This window comes from Pangasianodon hypophthalmus, chromosome 4 (genome assembly GCF_027358585.1).
Source record: "Pangasianodon hypophthalmus isolate fPanHyp1 chromosome 4, fPanHyp1.pri, whole genome shotgun sequence".
NCBI lineage: Eukaryota > Metazoa > Chordata > Actinopteri > Siluriformes > Pangasiidae > Pangasianodon > Pangasianodon hypophthalmus.
Window position 1 is genome coordinate 28,186,205 of NC_069713.1, and position 13,683 is coordinate 28,199,887.

Here is a 13,683-nt window from a genome sequence, read left to right on the forward strand (position 1 = left end):
GATTTGAAAACGTGTGATCATTGATAGTTGAGGTTTTCTGAAGGAGATGTTTGTGGAAGGAGTCTCCTGTGTCAGCGCTTTGTAACACTCAGAGTTAAAGCTGTAACTAAGTTTTCCGACATCTTCAGGACAGAGGAGTTTACGCTTTTTATACAAATATGCTTCTATAGTTTTGCACTGAAGATACGAGTCTAATGGAAACTAATAGATAAATACATACATGTCTAAAAAAAATTCTTTGGCTCAGTAATACCATCTGATGATGTTTTATTTAATACCGGAATAAGTCTGTATTTAAAAATATCTGTTTATACAAATCATGTATAATGTGATCAATATTCTCCAAAGTATGAAAGATGTAATGTGAGTCAATTCTACTCTTTTAACTCCATAAATGTGTAGATACAGACTTGAAAAGCTAGGTGATCTTGATAAACAACAATATGGATGGAAAATTCATCTGCTGGGATTTTTTTGGAAAGATATCATGATAGGGAAGGGGAAGGCCACGCCCTCTTCCTATCCAGTCCACTGCACTGATTCTAACTCAAATACAAGTGGTGTACATATAAATGAAAAACAAATTCTTGAATTAGGAGACATCTTTTAATTTAATTTATACACTGGATGATCTTGTGACTTTGCATGGTTCAAAGGCATGTTTAGATAAAACATTAGAGCTAACACCAGGCTGGCAGGGTTGCACAATACATTATTTGTTAATCTTTATTGCAATTCTTAATAGTAATATGACAGAAAGCTGCATTTGTAAATGAGCTCTAAAGTGTAATTGTGTAGTGTGATCCTTCTGACCAATCAGATACTCCAGATTCTGTATTTAAATGAATAATTTTGGTCCAAATAATGCAGGATGATTTTTAACCATGACAGATTTTCAACATATTTTGTTTAATATATTGTGGCGACGGTATCACAATACAATATTCGGTCCATATAATGCAGCCTTACTTAAAATTAAATTAAGAACAATTTTAAATGTACTTTTCATAGATGATATAATTTAGCCACCATGGCACTATCAGTTCTTGGCCCCCTGTGATCACTGTTAAGGCCATTTGCCATGGTCAATAATAACAATAATAATAACAACATAATAATGATATGACACTTTCATATCCATATGGCCACAGATAAAACACCAAATCCCATTTAACTAAGAGTACTATACTACTAAGAGTACTATAAGTACTAAATATGATTCCTATGGAAAATGTCCTTTAACTGGACTCTATTGCTCTACTTTTATCATTGTTCTACAGGAATATTGTTCCTCTTGGGCATTGTTAAGTATAAATGGACACAAAGTCACAGAATGTCCCCCTTTCACACACATACATTCGCTCTTAAACAAAAATACACTTAAATGAATAAAAAGATAAATGTGTGAATAAATGAAGTGTAGCATCGTTGATGTCAGTGAACTTCATTCAGGGCAGAGTCAACAGGGTCAACCCTCTCTGTCGAAGATTGATTTCACGTCGGCGAAGACCTGCACAAAAGACAGCAAATCAGAAAGCTTCAGGATCTGCAGTAATATCTGTGAAATGAAATTGTATTAATGGGTTCCTAAATATTATTATTATTATTATTATTATTATTATTATTATAAACTCCATCCACTGCAGTCTCACCTCACTAACGGAGCGTGAGGCGTCTATAGTGCGCACTTTTCCCTGCTTCTCGTACTGCACTATGATTGGCCGTGTGGACTGCAGGTATGTCTTGATCCTGTGGACAAAAAGTGAGCTTGTCTGGTCAAACAGAAACTGTATGCAGGACCTTTGAGAGCCTTTGACAACATAGGACCATTGGGGACACAAGACCTTCAAGAATGTAGGAACTTTGGGGACACAAGACCTTCAAGAATGTAGGAACTTTGGGGACACATAGGGCTTTACCATGAGCCCTGATAACTTTGGGCCTGTAGGAAGCAGGACCTTTGGGAATGTAGTGCCTGGGAACCTTGGGTCATTGGGAACATAGTACATTTGAGAACATAGGACCTTAACACAGGGCCTTTGGGAATGTAGGACTGTGGAATGTCAGCTTGCTGAGCATTTTGTTGGTGTGTATTATAAATAAATTGAGAGCTGGATTTTATATAAATGTAAAGATGAAGTTACCTTTTCTCCAAGCTCTCTTTGTTGTCATCTGTCCTGCCACTGCTCTTCCCTCTTTCTAGACACCTTTCGATACAAACCTGCAACCACAACCCAAAATAATGCTGATCAGACTCTAAATCCTCAAGTTACATGAGTCTTCTTTAATTAGATCCTCATAATGACCCGTCCATGGGGGTGTTTTTCAGTAACTACAAAAATCCACCAGAAGACCAGAAAATGACTCACTTCATTACTACAGTCAAAAAACAGGACAAATTTGACGTCTGCTTTCCCATCCATAACCTTTGTCCAGCCTTGCAGGTTATCCTCGTTCCGAGGGAAGCCGTCGATAAGGAAGCGGAATTTGTTTTCATCTTTCTTCATTGTCTCCTCCATCGCCTAGAGATGACAGAAAATTAGAAATATAACAGTTGTATAATGCGACAAACAATTTTATTTATTTATTTTTTACTCTTTGATTTATTATTCACTATAAAATATTGTTGCTTTTGTTTTTGGTAAACTAGTTCTCTAGTTTGTTTGAGTCCAATTTAGAGTCTACATTCTATTACATAATACTGTGTTTGTAAAAGACTCTAGTAACTTGTTTCATGTAAAGTTGTTTTGACTGCAAAAAAAAGTGTGATATACCATTAAAGGCAAATATTTAGAAATTAATATGATTTTTTATTTTTATATGAAAAACATGTAGAATAATATAAATTAGCCAGGAATAAACAACTGTGTCTCGTGCTGTTATATAAATAATGAGTAATGGGGAAGTGTGAGGAAGCGGAGTTACTGTTATCATACTGAAGTTGATAATTTTGCTACAACAGCATGACCCCAAGTGTTTTATTCGTCTCATAACACAGCAATTTGCCACTGATTTAAATTTTTATTAATTAAAGACTGAGACTTTTTATATGTTTATAATTAATGTTTTGGAACATCTGTGAAACAAGTTAGTTATAGCAGCTTCACATTAATCCTAAATAAACCTGCATTACTGCCAGAGCTGCTGTTATAGAAAATTAATCAACAGCGCTGTGATATAATGTAGTATCATTATCATATAAGTATGCGATAAGATCGCAGAAATTCAGTATAGTTGGTGAAAAAAAAAAACAATAATGTCCACCATCCAATCAGCTACAGCTCTCTGTTATTGTTTCAAATCCCCGATGCCACCTGTGATGCATAACATATTGTTACATCATCTTTATCATCGGCATTGATCGAATCATTGTGCTTTGCCAATCTGAAATGCAGTTTCAGAGATGAACAGCATGTCATTGCTGATGTGTTTGCTGAAGATCAAAGTGCACAAATAAAGTAATAAACAGAATTACAGATGGAGGGCAAAGGACAGAGCAGGCTCGAATGAGACAAAATATCACACACGTGGCGGTAAATATTTGGTTTGTGTCGTGTCTGTGTAAAATAAATCTCCAAAACAGAAACCTTTCATTTTACTCGAACTGACAAGATTGGACACCAAGTCAGTTTACACAACACCGTCCTTGGACATGACCTCGGCTGCAGACACGGACACTAGCGCAGACAAGCGGAGACGAGCGTATTGTTTTTGGCATTAAACCCAAATAATGTGACCATCCTACAGAAACCATCCGTGTCAAATTTCTGGTTTAGGAAAAAAAAAAAAAAATGTAATGAGAGAAATCTTTATCTCTGTCCAGGATGGTTGGAATATATTCAAATAAAATTAATCTAAATTCATTTGGTAAAAAAACAAGTTAAAATAACTTGATAAACAGCATTTGATGTAAGAAATTCAGATGACTGGATTAAAAGAGCATGGATTTTATTAAACACTTTCATATGAAAAGATATTTACTATTCCCATTCCAGTTTTATTATGCTAATATATATTTTTATATTATTTAATGAATAATTGATATGATTTATATTTAAGCACCCTTTGGACTCAGCAATTACATAAAGTTTTGCAGTTTCATTCTCTACACTGGTCCATCAAAGTCTGTTTTTTTTTTTTTTTTTTTGTACGTATACGTGTATGGAATTAGAGAACGGAAATTATTTTGCATACCAAGAACCTGTATGCAAAAGTGGCTCCGTTCCAGGACCATACACCAGTCTGTCTGGACCTGAAGAACCTGAAATTCAGGGAGCTTAGTAACGTCACAGCATCGCACAATAAACATGATACTTTTCCATACTTTGTGTTTAGAGTGCTGATGGTAGCCGAGTCTGTCTCTGTACATGTTGGCTAATAACTAAAATTTTTTAGAAAACAAATATTCATGAGAACTATTTTGATAATAAATTACTTATTTATAGTGACGCACAAAAAATCTTACTAAAATTACAATCTCAATTCATTTCAATTTAAGAAAAGCATTAATTCTGCAACGATTGCACTGCTCTTCCTGTTCATTCAGAATTTACTGAAATAAATAAATTTCTATTCAAATATTGATTACGATTTCCTCATTGTACTTTTTAAAAGTCTGTGATCAACAATGCGGTTGTAAAATAGAAAAGAACATGATTTTTTTTTTTTAATTTAGCTGTCAAACAGTTTAAACAGGTCACGAGTTAGATTACGATACAAGATTTCCTGTGTATTTCCATTTTTTTAAAAAATGATTTTCCGCTTAAAATCTCACAGCACTGGTTCTTTATTTTCCAGATCAACCTGAATTTCTGGAATCATTCAAAAGGCTGTGTGTCGACGTGACCTACATACCTTCTTTAGTAAGCTGATGGTGATCTCCACGGGGACGATCTTTCCTTCCTTGATGTAGCTGTCGATGAGCTGTCCGAACTCGGAGCCCGTCCGGCTGCGTTCCTCTCTCAGCAGGTCTCCAGCAGACAGATGGGTGTAGCTGAAGTTCTGACACAAACACACAGGGGGCGCAACAAGGCAATGAGTACTGATTACACAACCAGCGTACGGTTAGCCGTTACACCCACATGCACCCAGAAACCCACAGTCTTATTCTGCAGTCACATCAACTTCCGATTGTGATTGGTCACAAGGTGTTGATTAACTTTCTATAACAGCAGCTCTGACAGTAGTGCAGGTTATAATAATGTGCTCGTTCTAATATGTTATGGTTTCTATAGTAACAGCTCATTCACAGGGATGAAAATGTGTGTAATCGCTGATATTTATGGAAGGAGTCTCCAGTGTCAGAATTTTGTAACAGTCAGAGGTAAAGCTGTAACTTCTGACATCTTCAAGACAGTGGAGTTTACGGTTTGTGGTTTCTAGTTAACATGGCAAGCTGAAGGTTTGTTGCCTTATTAACTGAGAGAGAGAGAGAGAGAGAGAGAGAGAGAGAGAGAGAAGCTGTTTATAACTGCTATAACATAAGTGAGCAGTTTATAACTGCTATAACATAAGTGAGAACAGGAACTAAGTTGTTTCGGGAACATTAGATGTAAAAGGATAAAAGTAGGATGGGTCGTTCTTTAAGTAATAAATTTAAATTGTTGGCAAATTGTTGTAGTATAAGAGGAATAAAACACTTCATGGCGTGCTGCTATAGGAAAATAACCAACTTTAGGGTTGTAACAGTAACTTAATGCCAGAGATGAGTAGTGACATGTGTGGAGTGACCGATCAATTTAAATTTTCAACCATTACCCAATAGATGAAATGTGATGGAGTAAAGTTGCTTAAGCTTCAGAAGAAGAGAGCGAAATGAGAAGAGACGTTTTTGCAAGTAACAGGATCCAGTGGAGGCGGAGAATGTTTAAATCCGCTGTCACACCACCACCTTGGATAAATAGGCCTTTATAAAACTGTATGTTTACTTTGCTGGGTAGAAAAAAAAAAAAAACACACCCACAGCCTCATACTGCCACAGACACATGTGTAGACTGTCAGGAATATGTACCCCAAATTCCTAAATTCTTAAAAAAAAAAAAAAACAACTAACACATCTTACTGGCTCAGCTACATGTGGAATAAATTAAACATACTGTACATTTGAGTTTTCCACCAAACTTTTCTTTTAACCAGTAGCAAATTTAAAATCTAAATCAAAACCTCTAAACCCTACATAGTGCACTATTTCACTGTTTCTCAGCTCCTGCCCTAGAAACTTCCTGCTTTACACATTTTATCTGAAATTGTGAGATATTACATCTGTACAAGCTAGCATTCAGACTAGAGGGGAGCAATACAACAAAAATATCATATCGTGATACTTGAAGGAAATTCAAAGATAAATGATTTGTATCACGGTATACAGGTTTGCTAAGAAACTTCCAGCAAAACTGCAGTGTTGCATTAAAAAAAGGTGAAAAAAGTTGAGTTGAACTTTTCAGCATTAAATAATTTATTTTTGTAAACATCACAAATAAAAAGTTCTGTAATTAAATGTTACAACTTTCAGATTCAGTATTAAGATCGAATCAGCTGCTTCCAATCAGCTTGTCATTGTTATAGTTTTCCTGTGAAGTTATAAAAGATATCACCATACCTGCGACATGTCAGAAAATTGTATTGTGCCACAGTGTATAACGATATCTGGGTTGTATCATCACATCGCCCAGCCCTAATTCACAAAACTGTTACTTTAGCTACTTATATACGTTATTGTTTTTATAAATCTGGACGATATGATATCCACATAGCGATATATTAACATCATGATACACTGTTCTGAGTGGTGTGGTGAGCAACAACAGGTATGACAGCAAGTTAAAATCTGTTTTTGTACCAGTGGTTTTATTTCCCTGTCTTTCACTGAGTTGAAATACTTTTAATTGTTGAATAAACTCAAGTGGCTCGGTCATGCTGTCTCAAACAGAGCTGTTCTTATCACGTACCCTAGAAATGTCTTCTGATATCATTTGGGTTAAATCCCAAATCACATCCTTGTGGACATACAGAGGAAGAGCATTCAGTGCTGTCACTGCATTAAGGTTAAACCAAGTGCTAGTCTGATTTGACCTGGTTGAATCCCAAATAATTCTCAGACAGACTTCTAGCGCACTAGTCATAATATATCCTAATATAGTCACTAATATAAGATGTGCCCTGGACATACAGAGCAACACATGGAGTACTGAATGCCATTATATCTCATCCTCTATGTACTGCACTTGTACAGGGACTTTAGAGTTCAGCCCATGATGCTGAAGTGTCAAGTGGTGTGGATATGACTTCCTAGGGACCCTAAGTGAAGTGGGCTTGGAAGGTGCATGGACCTTTAGATTTAAAGAGGACCAGATGAATTTGGGAGCAGACCCAGATGACCCGGAAATAAGCCGGATGGGGAAAACAACAAAGCTGGCTGGATCCCAAACGGCTTCCCATGACCCATACAGGGCACTTGGTAGGGGATAAAATGATAATTTTTGTTTACAACCAGTATGTAGTGAGCGTCTTTAGGGAGAAGGAAGACATTTTGGGATGTGGCCATAAGGGCAGTAAAGAGGTGTGTGTGTGTGTGTGTGTGTGTGTGTGTGTTGTACCCAGCTCTGCAGATCTTGTACATCACATTTTATTATTTCATATCATTTTGGCACGAGACCGGTTGTGTCTGATGTGGCGCGAGCGAGCCCGTGTCTACCTACCTCGACGATTTTGGCGCACTGGGTTCCTTTTCCGGCTCCGGGTCCGCCCAGGACGAACACTACCTGCGGATTCATGGCGAGAAAAATCCTCGGAGCTTTCTTACACAGGCTGCGGAGCGGTCCGACGATCATAAACCCCGCAGGAGAAACCGTCGAAAGGTCGCCGGTAATGAGCGGAATGAGTTGGCCGGTAAGTAGGAAGTGGCGCTTGGAGCTGATTCCTCTTCCGCTGTGAAGACCAATGAGCGAGCAGGAGGGCGTGGCCTGGTGTTGACACAAGCCACGCCCTGTGCTGTGAACGCGCACGCTTGATGCTGCTGCTGCTGCTGCTGCTCCGTGCGCGTGACCTGAATAACCATCAGCACTAGTTACGATTGAACAGCGACCGTTGTGTTTTACCGTAAAAATAAAAACGTTTCGTTTAATTCCTTGATTTATGAGTTAATATGGATACATTTTTAATCTAAAGATGCATCCCGAGGATTATTCAGATTCGACGGGTTTGTGTTTCCGGTGCCGTCATCCAGCGCGCGCGTGTTGTCTGAGCCTCGGCTCGAGCAGGATCCCTTCGGCTCGGATGCTGCCGCCGCCGCCGCCGCCGCCTCTTTCAGCACCTCGCCACTGACATGACGGCGGGGACAGAGGGCGCAGAGACAGGCACGGTGGGGACGTGGGAACCGGAAACCGAGCGCATCCGAACCGCGTCGCGTGCGCAACCGAGCGCGGGGACAAACGCCAAGGGCAGTGCGGCACTCCGCGGGAGGAGAGGTGGAGGAAGAGGAGGAAGAGGAGGAGGAGGTGGTGGTGGAGGAAGAGAAGGAAGAAGGGGGGGTCGAGTAGAGCTACCTTTCACCTCGTTTCTCTACACTCTTCTTTATTCCTTTCATTTTTATTGTTTTTCCCTCCAAAATGGCTTAAACGCGCGCGCGACATCCGTGTCATTCCCTTTGGTCGCTTGGTAACCCGCAGTGGCGCTCGCGACCCACATCGCTCTTTCTGAATGAATAGACCTTAATTTAAATACAGCTGAAATTCTCTCTTTCCTTTATTATTATTATTATTTTATTTCACAAAGTCGGAGTGTTAATTAAGTAATTTATGTCATTATCAGTTCTTTATAGATTCTGCTTTTTTGTTATCATAAAATAGCGACACTTATCCGCACTAGCTAACTAGGCTAGCTTCCTAGTGAATGTCCGTTACTTTTTTGACGTCAGTTTAAAAAAAAATAGAGCTCGCGAGCCACTTATTATTTGTATAAACTAATTAACGTGTTAATTATTAATAGTTAAATAATTTCTTCTTAAACTTCTTTAAGAAAACCTCAGTATTTGATTTTTTTTTGCTAAGCTAACTCCGCAACTTCATTAATGTATTCAGGGAAAGTTAGCTAGTGATGTTTTATCCTTAGCTAGCTTAGCTTACCTTAGCTACTGCTACAGCTACAGCAGGCTAGCTAACTGTTTTAAACGGATCTGTTTATGTGTTAGGAAGAAATGGCTATATGTGTAATATTTAATGAAGAAACTGATATTATTGTTATTAACCAAACCTTTCAATCACACTGCATAAAAATTACCTCAGAAATAGGAGCATAGCGGCAAAGCTAATTTTGTAGCCTGACAACAGCTCACTGTGTGTGTGTGTGTGTGAGTGTGTGTGAGTGTAGTTCTACACTACAATACATTATTAGCAATACGTCAACGTTTTTCCAGGTGGTAAGGTGCAAGCGTTACTGTTACATTGCTAAGGGACTTGAACATATGAGCGTAAGGCTCCGAACTGTCTTGTTCCTGCCGTCGCTTCTCGCGATCGCGCTCGCGCTCCTCGCAGGCGGGGCCATGGGCTGCCTCCAGAGCGTGGCGTGTAAGCCGCGCGTGCGGCGCGAGAACATCGTGGTCTACGAGGTGTCGGCGTCCATCGACCGGAGCCCCACGGTGGTGGAGGAGAACTCGCCCATTGTGCTGCGTTACCGGACGCCCTACTTCCGCGCCTCCGCCGGGGTCGTGATGCCGCCCGTGCCCAGGAACGAGACGTGGACGGTGGGCTGGATTCAGGCGTGTACGCAGATGGAGTTTTACAACACGTACGGAGACGCGGGCGCGTGAGTAACCGCAGTGACCCGAAACGCCACGACAGTATCACGCCTCAGTAATAATAATAATAATAGTAATAGTAATAGTAATTCAACATATAACAATGTTTTGCAAAATAACAACAACAACAACAACAATAATAATAATAATAATAATAATAATAATAATAATAGTAATGCTATTAAAGAAAAGATGAAAAGATTGGTACTTTAAAAAAAGAACCGCATGCTTTTATTTTGAAAAATTTTATTATTTTTTTTATTTGAATAAAAGTCATTCCTTATTTGTATCTGTTTAAAAATACACATCTAAAAACTAGAATAAATGTGTAGAAACTAAAGATGAGTACTAATAATTACCTGTGCAATAAAGAAAAAACGATGCTCCATGACTTTTATTACAAATCATGAAAATAAAATAAATTCACTATATTAAAAAAAATAAATAAATAAAATTAAAACACCCAAACTACTTCTTATTTGTATTTAATTAAAAATATACAGCTAAAAAGGAAAATAAATATGTGGAAACTAAATATGATTCTCTGTGTATTACTACCACTAATAATAATAATAATAATAATAATAATAATAATAATAAGTATTGTCATCATCACACAGTAGTTAAAGGACAGCTATTAAGTTTGGTGAATTTGGTCATTTTGACATGAACTGAAATACTTGTTGGTGTTTCCAAACAATGAGTAATCACTCAGCCTGCTCCTTCTGAACCAAAAACAAACAATAAGAACAGTTTATTATTAATAGTCTGTAATTCAGCTGGTGCCCAGCTGGCTCAGTAGGTAGCGCATAAGACCCTTCATCTCAGGATCGAGGGGTTTGAGCTCCACGCTGGTCACCAAACCCAGCCACTGGCACTGCACAAGCTAGTGCACTCTCAGTGCCGGTCCCAAGCCCGAATAAAATGTAAGGGCTGCGTCAGGAGGAGAACCTGGCGTAAAACCTGTGCCAAATCAATTATCCGAATCATAAAACCGGATTGCAGTAATGGAGACAGGTGATCCGCTATGGCGACCCCTAACGGGAGCAGCCGAAAGAGAAACTGAACCACAACATTAAACTCCCTGCTGTTGTAGTTCAGCTTGTGCTCAGTAGGGGGCGGTATTACAGGAGGAGTATCAGTGCTTTACAGAAAGCGTCTCATATTGCACACTTGTTTACTCTTCTAGCTGATGCGTGACGTGTGAGTGATGTAAGTCTTTAGTGTGTAGGAGGGTAAAAAGAAGTGGACAAAAACTAAATAAACATATTACTATCATGTACTCCAACACATTGTCTGAGCCACTGGTAAAAATTTACTTACAATTAGCTTACTACATTTTAGAAATGTGATTCTACAAAATATTTTCTTAAATGCATCTAGAGCCTTTTTAGGGCGCAAAAAGTTGAATTTAAATAAGTACATTTTAAAATAATTTCACATGCAACATTTTTGAAGCTTCCAAACGTGTCTTCTATCCCAGTGCATGATCAGTAATTAATGAAAAGGAGGACAAACAGACGAAAGCACCTGCCCTTTTCATTCACCGACCAATTCATTCTGTTTTATTAGCTCTTGAATGAAGTGCTTCTCCTCTTCTCCATCCTCCATCTCATCTTATCTGCTCCGGTTTCATTCCTACATCACTTTCATTTGAGAAGCTGATTTTGAGAAGTTTCCGTGACCCCTGATGTTGTTCCCTCGTTGCATGTTCATTCTCAGGCCCATCTTTGATACATTTTTAATAGACATCTGAATGAAAGTTCACCCTCTCATTTCTCCTTCCACTCACCTTATTTGTCCATTTTGTTGGTGAAGCAGATCTGCATCCTCGTGACCTCTGACCCCTGAACATTTCCTCCCACCGCAGGTCGAGCTGGGAGCTGCCGGAACTGCGCGAAGGCCGCGTGAAAGCCATCAGCGACTCAGATGGCGTCAGCTACCCGTGGTACGGCAACACTACAGAAACCGTGACTATCACAGGTCCGACGTCCAAGCCGTCGCGCCTCACCGTCAGCATGAACGACAACTTCTACCCGAGCGTGACGTGGGCGGTGCCCGTGGGCGAGAGCAGTGCCCCGGCACTCACTCGCGTCACTCGTGACCAGAGCTTCATCACGTGGTTGGTGGCACTGAACACTGTGACGCGTGAGAAGATCCTGCTGCAGACGGTGAGGTGGCGCATGCGGGTCGACATTGCCATCGATCCTACGATGCCGCTGGGCTCCCGAGCTACTCTGGTCAGCCAAACGTACCAGGAACAGCCGCTCATCCTCACCAACAATGAACCCATTCCGCCAAACGCACTGACGAGACCCAACGCCAATGATGCACAGGTGTTAATGTGGAGGCCAAGGAGGGGGCCACCGCTAGTCGTCATCCCCTCCAAATAGACCAGTTAGTCAAAACTGGATCACGGTGTAATGTGGCAAAAATGCATCCATTAGCATCTGTCTGCCCTCTGTGCAGGAGTATGGCATCATGGAAAATCGTGGGAGGGTTAGTGGACGGTTTTACAAATGAATGGTCAAAACTTGTCTGTGCGTGAGCAATGGATGATGGGAAATGAAGGGTTCCTCAATGATGGACTGCTAATGGAGAAATGAATCCCAATGCTGAGAAAGGTGAAAAATCAGTTTAACAGTTATGTCGGACTGTAGGGTGACGCTCCTCAGTGCAGGACGATAAGTACCCTAATCTTGATCAGTGATTGATTGATACAGACTTCATTGTGCACAAGCAAGTGGCACTGAATTACACCAAACTCGAGAAGTATTATTAGTATAAGAAGCTTCAGATCTTTCACACCGCTTTAGAGAATGCTAGCAGAGATGCTTAGCTAGCAAACATGACTCAAGCAGTGACTGAGAGGTGTAGCATGATTAGCGATGTCTCACACACACACACACAGACACACAGAAAGCTGGTAGGAGTGTGTTTCTGTCCTCCTGCCTGATCCGGAACGAGTTTCCCCTCACTCTTCCTCACTCAGGTGCTGCACTGTAGGCAGTTTCCATATTAGCACACACTCCATCTGTCCTCCATCCCTCCTGCATCCCTCTCTCCCGTCCCCCATCTGTCCTCCACCCCACCCCGTCCTCTCACACAGACACTCTGCAGGTCCTTTCAGCATTAATTTTCCATCACGTAAACCTCCTACACCCAAGCATAGCTAATTATTGTTAATCAGCACACACACAGACAAATTAAATGAATGTGGAAATAAATCATGATTATTCTCGGGTAAAGGAAATGCAGGCAGTCGAAATGAAAATGCCTTCAAAAGTTAGTCTGCATGTGGTTAGTTTCTCCATCAGTCTTTTTCTGTCTCTCTTTTTCTTATTCTTTTTCTATATCTCATTGTCTCTATCTGTCACTATTTATCTGTCTATCTATCTACCCATCTATCTATCTTTAAATTATTCTCCAGTTAGCTCCCAGGTTAATTCCTGACCCTTTAACCCTATCAAGCCTACAAGGTAATCATGTGACTAAGGCGGTCTTGTGACTGGAGAGCTCACACATGCACACACCCACACCCACACCCACACACACAGTGTTGTATCAAACCAGGATGTTAAACACCAGCAGCATATTTGGACGTCACACCTGAAAATCATTTTGATCTTAAACGATGACATTTTCTTAGAGGAAAAATAAACTAGTTTCTCAAAATTGAAACAAATAATTAAATGAAAGACCTTTCTTGAAGATCAACACTTAACGCCTCTGCAGCTGATTTCACTTTGAATATTGCTTCTTCGTATCCATATCAAGTCTATGCAATGGCTGCACACGTGCTAGCTAACTGTTAAGAAGAAGAAGCCTCGGACTCAGAGCATGGAAAGTTGTTTAAGCGACGGAGGAGATTCACTTTTCTTGCATGCCAG

The 13,683-nt window shown here is 39.9% G+C and overlaps 2 protein-coding genes across 2 annotated transcripts; one reads left to right on the forward strand and one right to left on the reverse strand.

Annotated features, from left to right (window-relative positions):
• Positions 1–592: 592 nt before the first annotated feature.
• On the reverse strand, positions 593–7,979 carry cmpk (cytidylate kinase). The gene is made up of 6 exons (XM_026936529.3): positions 7,698–7,979; positions 4,855–5,001; positions 2,370–2,522; positions 2,145–2,221; positions 1,653–1,749; positions 593–1,510 (listed from the first exon to the last, which is right to left on the reverse strand). Exons 1-6 carry the CDS (start codon positions 7,827–7,829, stop codon positions 1,469–1,471), a joined length of 648 nt encoding a protein of 215 aa, XP_026792330.2. The 5' UTR covers positions 7,830–7,979; the 3' UTR covers positions 593–1,468.
• A 204-nt stretch (positions 7,980–8,183) lies between these two features.
• On the forward strand, positions 8,184–13,641 carry fam78ba (family with sequence similarity 78 member Ba). The gene is made up of 2 exons (XM_026936528.3): positions 8,184–9,801; positions 11,664–13,641. The coding sequence occupies exons 1-2, from the start codon at positions 9,461–9,463 to the stop codon at positions 12,184–12,186; spliced, it is 864 nt and encodes a 287-aa protein (XP_026792329.1). The 5' UTR covers positions 8,184–9,460; the 3' UTR covers positions 12,187–13,641.
• Positions 13,642–13,683: the final 42 nt, after the last annotated feature.